At 40.8% G+C, this 12,572-nt stretch overlaps 1 protein-coding gene across 2 annotated transcripts in view; it reads right to left on the bottom strand.

Moving 5' to 3' along the window:
* cacna2d1a (calcium channel, voltage-dependent, alpha 2/delta subunit 1a) overlaps positions 1–12,572 on the bottom strand; it is a 92,665-nt gene that overhangs the window by 65,674 nt on the left and 14,419 nt on the right. For both annotated transcript variants that reach the window (XM_080491623.1, XM_080491624.1), the window contains exons 2-3: positions 8,408–8,489; positions 4,017–4,133 (exon numbers count right to left, since the gene is read on the bottom strand). In XM_080491623.1, the coding sequence (XP_080347749.1) occupies positions 4,017–4,133; positions 8,408–8,489 (199 nt within the window). The remainder of the gene's footprint in view (positions 1–4,016; positions 4,134–8,407; positions 8,490–12,572) is intronic.

Below are 12,572 nucleotides of genomic sequence, written 5' to 3'. Positions count from 1 at the left end.
GCTGCTAACGTTTGAGAGATTGCACGTCAAGGGACCACCGTTGTGAAATGTAGTGATTGAATTGAGGTGACAGGACGGGCAGATGTCACACTGACGGATAGCAAATCCAGACAGGCTACTGATTAAGTTAATGACAAGAGTCATCATTCTAATGGGCCAGGGTTCACTGACAGTTGCTGGGCCTTACATAAATGCCCACCGCAATACAAACAGGAAGAAGCAAAGCGTAGCCAGAGGCCTGTCCTGCTTAGGCGAAGCTTGAACTGTAAAGTGACAGATATACGTTATAAATATAGATGTTTGACATGATGTGTTTCTACGTTCTCGTGTGCATTTCTTATATCTGTTATATACAGACAGTGTCACGTTTTTTTCTACACTGAAAAAGACAAGACGTTTGAGTTCTTGACAAAAGGTAATATTAACTTCCTCCATACCCTGTTTACGCGACAACGTTTCAAATAAAAACGCCCACTATGAAGCACACTATGTCCAATGACACGGAAATAGCAGAAACGCTGAAAATGACGTTGCGTAAACAGACCTACAAAACACAATGAAACTCAGTCACTGCTTAAGATCACATCCACATTTTCTCCCACTTATCTGTTTCCAGGTCGCGGGGGTGGCAGTCTGAGCACTGTCACCCAGATCACATTACACCGATTAAGAACCTTTCCTGCGGGTGGTGAACCCACGGGAAGGTGGCGACATGAACCCTCTACCTTGAGATTGCGAGTCTCATGCTCTACCAACTGAGCCAGCCGGGGGCGCTTAAGATCACATAAAAAACAAAAACCCAGGTTGCTTTAATATTGTATAGCGCAAGTCCAGTTCTCTTCACCACCGACTAGGCAACTTTCTTAGCTGCTAATTCCTCCAATTTGCCAGACCAAAGTGAGTCGGCTGATATGTGACTTTGATAAAAAACGCTTGGCCAGGTCATGAACTGGATGACTGAAGCCAAGAGAGCAGACATCCAACTGGGACCATTTCAACCATCTGGGGAAAAGCTTTGTCCAAGAACAGGTGTTCCTGAACGGTTGAATACTTCCTAACTGCCGTCACAAGATTCAGAGCCAAGTCCAGAAGTGAAAGATGTCAAAGCACATTGCATGTCTTTTGATCACTACTTGCCAGGGAACTCAATGAGAGTGCCAGTAAATGGTACATTTGTGGTCATTTTCTTTATCATATTCCATATACTTGGCAAAAAGAAATTGCACATCATCAAATGACAGGATCATCAGTATATCAAAAGTAAATTTTTAATACAATAACTTTGAAGACTCCAATTTGCTTATCACATTAACTAATACTGATGTGTTTCTTCTAAAATCATCCAGGTCAGAGAATTTTCAAATTGTGTATTTTTGGCTCATTTATCAAGCTGTACAACTATGAAAATTCTTCTCTTTTATGTTGGCAATATTTGAATCAATTGGAAGCCGATCTCGTTGCAAGTTCTGGATGGAGTTTGCATGTTTGTCATGCTTTTATTGTTTATTGATTATTGTAAACTGGTCATAGGTGTGAATGTGTGTAAAGATGATTCTCTTTTTGTGTTTGCTTTGTAATGGACTTGTCTTTTACTGGATTCTAGCTGAGAAAAGCTTCACCTCCTCCAACACAAATCTGTATGGAATAAATGCACATTTTTGCTCTAGTGCTTACTGCATAAGTGAAAATTAAAGACAATATACATCACTAATTTCTTACTTTCCCATGTATGTGTGCTTTAAACCATAAAGCTTGAGGCCAAGTCAAACTCTGCATGACTTATGAAGTATTTAGTGAGTAGCTATTTCTAGTCCCGACTGTTACATCATTCATATTCTATATGGCGTCCTATTAATTGTTGTCATCAAGATAACATGCGACTTTCATGCTCTTATCTTTTAATTTTCTGACATTGGCTGCAGTCCCGCCTCAACACTACTCTGGATGAAGCAGGTATTGAAGACGGATGAATGACTTTTATGTCATTTGTGTTAGCGCTTATCTATTCACTCTCTAATGCATTCTTCCATTGAATGCACGTCTTCATATCACAGCCTTTCAAAGGGCAGTGGAGGATTCAGGGAAGAGGTATCCTCCATAAGTGCTATTGGCATAATCTAGATCACTGAGTAACTAGAATTCATGCAGGGTAGAGTAGCTGTGGGTGGAAACCTACACCTGTGTGCTGTGGCTCATTTATTCCTGTGTGTGTGTGTGTGTGTGTGTGTGTGTGTGTGTGTGTGTGTGTGTGTGTGTGTGTGTGTGTGTGTGTGTGTGTGTGTGTGTGTGTGTGTGTGTGTGTGTGTCTGTGTGTGTGTGTGTGTGTGTGTGTGTGTGTGTGTGTGTGTGTGTGTGTGTGTGTGTGTGTGTGTGTGTGTGTGGTAGTTTCTATGGCTGTGAGTCTGTTAGATAAATGGCTTCAAAGGTTCAAACAGTGCTGTGGGAACACAGGAGACAGTGCTGCCTGTTGAATGGTGTACTAAAAGGCTGACATCCTAATGGATTGGTGGTTTGCACTGGGCTTCTAGTCTATTGCACGCTGCCTCATGGGAGGTGTGCCGTATCGTGTGCCCATGGACTTCCTGCTGCTCTCCATCCTCTCTTTTACGGTTGCCATCACCATCTTTCTCATACTCGCGCAATCAGACAATTCAATCTCAAACTTTCCCTCTGACAGAAAGCAATTCTCTTTTAGGTGATCGCTTCTTGCTGTGCGTGATCAGCCGGTCTAACTGGACATGCAAAATGAGAGGAGTCAGAGAAAGAAGAGGATGGTTTTAAACACAAGAGTGGGGATATAGAGGCTGGTAAGCGAAACTGAGGGCTCATTTATGGCAGGTTAAGACTATTACAGATGCAACAGTCATCTCCACTTCCATTTCAATTCATGATTCAGCTAAATGGACCATGTGACTACTTATGGACCCTTGCATAAATTGCCTGCCATAAAGCTGACTCGATTCTATTTCATTATACAGAACGCTGTTTGCAGTCGCTACCATGACACCAAAAGTCATTGACTCCTAAGTGCTAATGCAGTGCACAGCCTATACTACACTATATAGTATGTGAGAGTAACAAGGCCTCAGCATATGGCGTTTGTCTAAAAACGCATTTTATAAATTACAACATTTCTTTGTTTTCACAGTTTCATTCAAGAAATAAATGAATGCCAACATCTGGCACAGGTGAAACACACAGCAGATGGTGAAAATACAGAGTCTGTGGTGGAACATCTCTCTCCCCCTCTGTACACATTTTTTGTTCATCTCCCAAGGTGCAACGCAACTACGCCCAAAACTAATTGTTCCCAGTCGCTTGGCAATTACCGGGATGTAAGAAAAACACAATGCTTGGCGAGATTGATGGGATAATCAATAGGAGGGTTGCTATGGCAACAGGCTGTCAGGCTTTAATGGACATTTCTCTCCCCTTTGAGTACGATTGATCAAGATTGGCAGGATCCTGAGATACTAATACACTTGGCCAGATATTGTAGGATCAGTGAAAGGGCGACTGGATAGATGTAGCCAGCCATCTCTTGCATGCATTCCCACTTGTCACATTGTGTCCAATTGAAAAAAAGTGTGGTAAGGATTCTGCATTAGCTGGATGAAGATGTACAAAGTGAAAAAGCCAAATATGGATACATAAAGATTTACTGAGAGTTGGAATTTGGCCATCAAAACAGTAAAGATGTTTTGTTCTTACATGTTGCAACCCAGACTATGAGTTAAGTAATCTCGCTGGAGGATGTCTGATAACATTGGATCAGAGTTTGGCCTGAAGCGGCGGCCGAGTTGTTAGTGTCCGCTCTGATGTGAAATGGCGAGAAGCAGATTGTTTTGCATTGTGTGTTCTCCTGAGATCCGGCCAATGTAACCAGAGGCACGATGGACCAGATCTTAGCACCAGTTTCAACCTTCAAACTACACAATCACCAACACTTATTGATCAGAGTCATCAGAGCAATGACGAAAACAACACACGTCTTCATATCAACAGTCTGAACTCACCTTTAGTGCTTCGGAGCGGTTCGCCAGGAGTCTCTCGATGTTCCCAGCAGCCGTGGCAACCAGTTCCCTCGCATTGTTGGACTCCACGCTGAAATGCATTCTGTGTTTATGGAAGATCTAAGACAATCAGCACATAGAAGCTTGAGTCAGAGTGAAGTTCAACAATATTGAATAAAAACAGTAATGGTGACATTTCTTAATTTTACAAAGATATTATTCTCTCTAGTCCTGTGTTTGGAAATGCAACCCGATAAGACAATGATCTCTGTTTATTATATTTACAGAACAACTCAGTTGCAGCATTTTATTCAAGGAAGATGTTCTGTACAGAGTCAATAAGTCAGAAATATTCTAAAAAGCAATCTTCTCCTCTTCACTGGACATCGCTGACCAACGCACACATGATTACTAAAGAAAGCTGCACATTCTCTGATTAAATTGCAACGTCAGGTTACATAACAAGACCATTCACTGTGCTATGAAGTATGCTTCAGCAAGAGAAATAAGGAACACAAATGCCAAACATCCAATTATTTAGCAGCCTAAAGGGATATCATTGTCCGACATTCAAACCGCACGACTGAGGCACGTGCTTGTGTTTGCCTTCGTCCTCCTGGCGTCCAGATGGCTTTAGCCTTAGCACAGGAGCCGTAATAATAAAAAAGTAATATTGGTTAAGTTTATACTTGGAATGTATTCATAAAAACTATCCTCTTTTTTGTTCATCTTGAAATGTCAATATTGTAGTTGCATGTTTGAATTGGACAAAATTACGTTTTTATTTTGGATTTTGGGGTATTGGAGCTTAAAACTAACCAACTAAATCCCCCAGCAGAGTGTGTTTGCCATCATTTGAATTGTACAGCACATTATTCATCTCAATGGATAATAAAGGTAGCCCCATTAAATGTATTTTCAATTCCACTTTCTGTTTGACAAAGTGTGTCCCCAAAAGCAGCGGACGTGACGGCTCGACAGAGATAAATATTTCAAAGTACATTCAATTCCCTGATCTTGTCACAAGTCATTCCACAGCATCCGATGCAAACAGGTTTTGTAATGATTTCTGTAATGTTTGAGAGACGACTGATTGTATTGTCGAGGGAGCCAAAGTGCCCGACGCATTACGTCAATCAATGTGGATCTAAAAAGCTTCTTCTTTGTCAGATGGGGTTCTGGCATGGGTGTTTAAGTGTGCACGTGTGTGTGTGTGTGTGTGTGTGTGTGTGTGTGTGTGTGTGTGTGTGTGTGTGTGTGTGTGTGTGTGTGTGTGTGTGTGTGTGTGTGTGTGTGTGCACGGACTACAGCCACCACGACATAGCTGTGATGCTGAGCATATCCGAGTGTGTACACTGTGCTGGCAGAAGGCCACGAAGCAGCGTTATGTCGAATGAGAATCGGCTATATATATATATAGACTAGTGATGTGTTTTGACAGCTGAGGTCGAGGAAGGAGGGTTAATGAGTGTGAGAGAAGTGACAGAAAGCATAAACCCTAATTATAGTCAATATTGAATCCTTGGTATTGATATAATGTGAAGTCAAAGTGATATCCAAACATATTTTTGTGAAGAAAACAGCCCTCTCTGTGTTAGTTTTGACTGGATTACTCTTGTGGTTCAAACTGTAATTACAAAAAGAGAAAAGTTCCAAAGTGTTGAAACTGGCGACTGGACGGATATTTGCCGGAGTCTGTGTCACTAAATATAGTTTGGCTGTAGCGTAGGGCTGCACAATATCAACTGAACAAGCAAAGTGCAATAATCGTCAGAGAGGTTCAAATTAAAGCAACAACTATTTCTCGCCAAGGAATCACGTCGAAAACTCAAAGCAAAAAGGCAGGATAAGAAGTGAAAATGGATCCTTTTTCTGTTTTTGTTTGAAAAAAAGTTTAGCATTTAAACAGCAACATACTGAAGACAATGTCTGTTGACATGGAAACGCTGAAAACTATTTAGTTTTGCTGTGGGGCCACGCGATGATTGTTTTTGTAATAAAACCATAAACAAATACATGCTGAGAACAAAATGCCATAAACTTTAACAGACATTCATATGGACAGACCACCAAGTTGGATTGTTATTATGGTGACTGTCAACAATATAACTACCAAGTCCCAGGAGAATGTGGACTGGGAGTCATGCCACTCTGTTATTGTCTAAGTGCTCATGCATGTTCAAAATAACTCTTTACTATGGCCGTGGTGCACAGGCGCAGAAGCAGCATTTCAGAAAAGTTGCTTTTGACAGAGTCAAAACGTTTTCAAAAAGTTCCACTCTCATCAAAAATGTTTTTGACATTTTTTTTTTTTTTCTGTGGCTCCGAGTACCGTTTTTGTGTAAACGGGCGCCTAAAACCAAATGAAAGTTTCCCGTTTTAACTTGTATTCATTCCCGTGTAAACAGGGCTGAATACACACAGGGCTGGGGAGACACACGAGAAACAATAATGGGTAATCAGGGGCAGCAGGAGCAAAGAGGAGGAAATGAAGACGGAGCAAAAAGACACTGAAAACATTGGGACTATCCACAATATGAAAAAAACAAGACACAAAATGAGGAATCTAATAATATAGAGTATTGTGATATTAATATGAATTGTGATAATGAAATTTAAGTGTACGATGTTAATTTCTTTGTGTGTTGAGATTAGTGTTTCGTTCTGTCTGTGCTGCACATTCTGGACAGTTTGTTGACTTTAGTGTTTTCTGTCACTTTTCCTTGATTTAAGTGCCTTTGTGCTTCTGACTTCCGCTCTGCAGTCGCCAGCTATGACGGTTTTTATAACACATTTAAAAAAATGACCGGATTAACAAAACCTTTCATGTGGAAACTTCCTGACTGACTTGATCTTCTCTCCCCCCAATCTGTTGCAGCTTCAGTGAATATTATATATACGTAAAGTCAAAGGTGCTGAACACCGAGCCGCTCTAGATAGAAAGCATTGTTAAGAATGACTTTAAATCATTCGGGACAGAGTTTCACCAATGCTGCACTGGAGCTAGAAAACTGTCTCTGTCCATTTTTCCCTCACTTGTCTCCGTCCCTTATGACATCATGATGCTACCTAAGATCTTGTCACACTCACATCTACCAAGCAGCTGGACATCTCATGCAGTCAGGCTTCACATGATTTATCAAATATGTTGACATTCAGTGCATGACTGCATCAGAAACATGATTTATAATTTTATTCTTTATTGCACTTCAGCAAGTGTAATATATTATGCAGCCCTCCTATAATAGCACTTAACCAGCCGAGTGAATTAATAGATATCTGCCTGCAGATATTTTAGAGCCACTTTGTGCTTCAGTTTAGAGAAATGCCACAGGGAAACTAGTTCATGTTTGTATTGGGATAAAAGTGTAATCGAAGAAATAATTTTTTGTTTAATTATGAAGAGAAAAAAAGAAGAGATGCAAGTAAAGATAATCAATTAAAATAAATAGAAGGGATTTTTGAGACTTTAGCTTTAGTTCAAAATTTGACAGTATTATTGACCTTTACGTCAAGTAAATGTTGTGTATTTGTGTGATCAGTGTGACATTAATGTCTTCATGCTAATCTGCTTGTCATCATTATGTTATCATTATGAATTATGTAACGCTAACACGCCGACATAAATTGGGGCACAGAGCGATATTGCCACAATCGCAATGTTCAAACAGTCGATCTCTTCTTTGCAGCTCTACCTTGCAGTGATTGGTTGATGAGGGAAAATGGAGGCGATAGGGGGGTTTCGCTATTTACAACTTTAACTTCAAGTTTCCTCGTTATCCCTAAAACCTTGACCTCTATGAGGTGTGATCGTAAAGACGATCAACAGTTGGTAGCGCATCAATAAATAGCATTAAATTACAGTGCAGCACTTACTACATAAAAAAAAAAAAAAAAAAAGTATAATTCTTACAAGGAAACATGTTCCACGATGTATTGTGCCGAGTAAAAATCTGCATAACATGTAACTAACACAAGTAAGTTAACCCCTCCTTTTTTGGTCATTTCCTAAAACATATACTTTTGCTCGTACATGGAGCTTAAATTGTGTATTTTTAACGTTTCCAAAGATTCTTCCCGTTCATATCCGTTCTGGTAGTTTTGTCCACTCCCCACACACACACACACATTATGTGTACGTGGAATAATTTCTGCCTGTGTCAGTGGTGACTAACTTCCAGCAGGTAGGTGCTCTGCAAAGGTTAACGTCAAACAATAAAAAGGGCTCAGACAGTCTCACGGAATAAAATACACTTGGAACCAGACTGCATTTCAACAGTTCATGTATGAAAGAGGTTTTCCTACAACATTCATCATTAATATTTTGTTAAAAAAATGCATTGAAATAAAAATAAAAAAAACTGCAAGTGTGTGTGTGACAGAAGGTCGCTTACCTCTGTTAGTTTGGACCTGCCGCTGGACGTGTCTGTTAATGTGATTAAATCTTTTTGCATCTGGTCCACCCATTCCTTGATCCTATAAACACAAGAGAAAAAACAACAAAACAAAAAAACAAATCAGTCATATCAAGTTTGTGGAGTTACTTCAGTTTGAGAACTACCCGCATGTTCACATGGGGAGTGCATGAAATAATAATGTTTATCCGAGTGAATACGCTGCTCCACGCCACATGAGCTGTGCATTCGAGCCGCAGCTATTCATAGATGTACGTATGAAAGAGTAACATCCTCAGGAGTGAGACGCTGGTTAATGTATTCCTCTGACAAAAAGAGGATTGAAAGTAGAAGTGATGTAAAAGAGCAAGCAAGAAACAAATGTTCATTCATGAAGATTCAACTGTTTATGTATACCTTTACCACTTTCTAGCATAATCAGAAGATATCTGAGAGTTCTCTACTTAATCAGAACTGATTCGTCAGCCTGTTGCATAAAACATCAGTGCATCCTGTGGTATTCCACAACCTCTGTGAACATAACAAAACAGTAATAACCAGCATGTCTAACCTGTTGTGAATCAAATTTATGGCCTGTAACTTCAGCCACGAGGATTTTAAGGACACTGACTCCTTATATGGAATTCACAACATTCAGTTCAGTTCGGGGTGTGTGTGCTTGTGTGTGTGTGAGCATGTGCACAGACATCCATGTAGGACCATACCAACCATACCCCCCGCAACTATCAAAACAGCAATGAATCTCCACTTGTCAGATAAGATGTGACACGGCTGTAGACCTCACATGCACCAACGAGTTATTGAAAGTTATTTCCAAAGGACGGGCAACAAACTTGCAGGCTGTCTGGAAATGTTCACTGATGTTCACAAGATAATTTGCTCTTTAGACTGTGTTTTTATTTAGCAGATTATAGCAACTTTTCAGTATTTTTATCACTTTTTTCAAAGAGTTGGGTGTGGGTTAGTATTTCGAGGTAGAGCCAGCAGGACTTTAGAGTTTCACAGTATTACAAGAAAGACATTGGAGACATTTAAACCATTGAAACAGGGTTACCCCAGTGGGTCATGTGATCCATCAGTAGTGGGATTCGAACCGGCCCAAATTTATTACTTGAAGCCTCTGGGCCAGGGGAGTCAAAAACTTTTTAGCTCAGGGGCCACATACGTACCGATTTTATCTTGACTGGGTTGGATCGGTAAAAAAATAACCATTCAATGTGAACTTTAATGTTTTTCTTTGTTATTGTGCAGTGTGTACATGATGAGAATGCCTATATTATTGCAAAAACCAAACAAATACTCACGTAAATTACTCAAATCTCAACATTAAGCTGGTTGCTCAATCACTGTGCAGATTTTTGCAAAGTCACTCTGACAGCTTGGCTTTCAAGCAAATGTTAGTTTGCCAGCTTCCATGGCAGCATCACTGATATCTCAGCTTGGGGTCTTAATGTTGTCTCTGCTACACTTAAAAAAATCACAGACATTTTTACAATTTGCGTTTTGATTTGGGGGCCTGGACGGGAGCCTCTTACAGGCCGGTACTGGCCCACAGGTCTTTTGTTTGACACCCCTGTTCTAGGCCCTGAAACTGTAGCCACAGTTAAAAGTGGTATTTCTGACTTTTTTCCTCCTCAAATTCCCACGTAACAAAATCTCTATTTAACCCACAAAGCAATCAGTCTCCTGTTGACATGTACTCCCCCGGCCCGCTCCCACCCCCTACCCATCCACCCACCTCCCCGAGGGCAAACAGTAAGTACACCTATAGACGTTCTCCCTCAGTGTGTACTGCAGCCAATGAAAAATACATGAGAAAATCCATAAAGAAAATTAGCTTGTCTATCCCACCCTGTGAGTTAACCTCTTCACCTTCCACACTGCGGAGGGGCCTTTGACACACGAACCTCGTCTCTGTTATCGGATTTAAAAAAAAAGAAAATACTGTGAAATGTGAGCCGGGTTAGCTCCCACTGGAAATGCGCGGCACAGCGGCCACATAATATATTTAGCCATTTGAGAAACAGCTGCTAATGGCTGACGGAGGATATAGGATGTACGTACTGTCAGCACATTGCTTTTGTCACTTCCACAACATGGTGACACACACAGGCTTACAACGGGTTTACTTAGAAACACAACAATATAGGATAACCTTCCATCGGTAGAATTCAACAGGTCAGATTTATTTTACAGGTTAATAGTTGTTACAAGTACAAAACCAGCGAAACAACAAGAACTTAAAGGTGAAACTGTACAAACTATCGCCCTCCTTTTCAAACAAACGCTGACGTTGCACTTGTGCCAAGTTCATTCTCCACCAACTCAATTCAGTGAATTAATATGAACTCCTCTGCAGAAAATCAAATTCATCACATTTCCTGAGAGTACTGCAGCAAATTCTCATTAAATCTACTGAGTGTCGGAGAAATTTAGTGTTAAAATCGCAGACGATGTGCCGATCCAAGTTGAGAAATGCACATAGACGGCTCTGGTTGTGAAAAAGCTGACACCAATCCTGCGACGACCCAGCTTCTTTTGCATAGTCCGAATGAAGGGAAAACAACATGATGCGGGGGAAGCACCTGAGTACGTAAGGTACAAACAACAGTGGTTTGTTCTTGATCCGACTGGCAACAAGCAAACAGAGCATCACAACACAATGACTGTATAAAACCTGTTCCACCACAGCCCATCAATGTACATATAATGCTTTATCCAACTCGGGTTAACAAGGTGCTGGAGCTCATCCTCGTAATGGGTGAAAAATTATCCTTCTGCTTCTTTTACTGCTTTATTTTGAAGCTTGCATGTTTTCCCCTGTGCTTGTCAGGGTTTTCTATGGGTATTAGTTTCCTCCAGGAGAACATTTTTCCAACAAAAACACAAATTTAAGAATAATCTGGGATACCAAATTGTCTGTTTGTGCAAACAGGAGTGTGTGTGTGTGGGTGTCACTCTGTTCTGCCGTGTCATGTACTGCGGCGTCCAGGATGTTCCCTGCATATTTTCAGCTGGAAGCAACTCGTCTCTGCTCTTCAACATAAAGTTGGCTAAAGTCATAGATTGATGGATTTAGAAATCATCCTAAAAGTTTATATTTTTTGTGTTCATTTATAGCACATACAAACACTCTATAAATACACAAAAAATGAAACCTATTGCTAATTGCTCGTCGTCATTATCGTCTGTTTTGAAATCTGTCTGATCTTGGTTTTAATAAAATCTCCTGGGTAACAACTAAAAGGCTCAGCAGCACTGTGATTAGCCACTTCCACAAGCTGTCGCCTCCCTCTTATCAGTAAAAAGGATGCATTGAATGCATAACACCAGGATGTGTGGTTTCCTCTTAAGTGAAGAAAGAGTTCAAAGCGGACCACAAACATTGTCTAAATGCGGAGCAGAGGAGAGGAAAATAAAAAAAGGAGGAGAAAAGTTATACTAGTACATGGAAAAAAACAAGATAGCATCATTTTTCCTCCCCACGCTCGGCTGTACTCGGTCCCTCCCTAATGGCCCGGCTCCTTGGGGGAATTCGAAGGGCAGGGGAGGGGGTGACAAGCAAAGAAAAGAAGCATCCAAAATGGCTGGTGTGTGTGTGTGTGTGTGTGTGTGTGTGTGTGTGTGTGTGTGTGTGTGTGTGTGTGTGTGTGTGTGTGTGTGTGTGTGTGTGTGTGTAGAGCCAGTGGGCTGCAGCGGTTGTTCACCACAGGCCCAGAAATGAGAGGAACCATGTGAAACTCAGCCAAGTGTGAGACCTGCTGGCAGCGCAAGCCTCTTGTCTCTCTCACACTTGTCTCACTGGGTCATTAATATCACCCACTTATGAAGCAGACAACTTATTTTATTGTCAGGAAGGTTGATTTTTTTTTTTTTCTCTTCCCCAAATCGAGACCCCCCTTTATTTCTGCTTAACTTCTTTTGTTCTTTTTGCCAGTTGCGGTTACTCACTCTGTCGCTTGCTTTCTTACTCTCACTCAGACACTGAGAACAAGTAGAGCTTTAAACATTTAAACGGCACAGTGCACACCAGCATGAAGCAACATGTGGGACTGATATGTTTTGGTCATTATTGTAAAAGCTGTGCAATATGCTCAGAAGTGCAGTTTAACTAATTCACTTGCATCTGATGGAGAAGGCAAAT

This window comes from Lipophrys pholis (genome assembly GCF_963383615.2).
Source record: "Lipophrys pholis genome assembly, chromosome: 22".
NCBI classification, from domain to species: domain Eukaryota; kingdom Metazoa; phylum Chordata; class Actinopteri; order Blenniiformes; family Blenniidae; genus Lipophrys; species Lipophrys pholis.
This window is presented reverse-complemented; position numbering and strand designations above follow the sequence as displayed.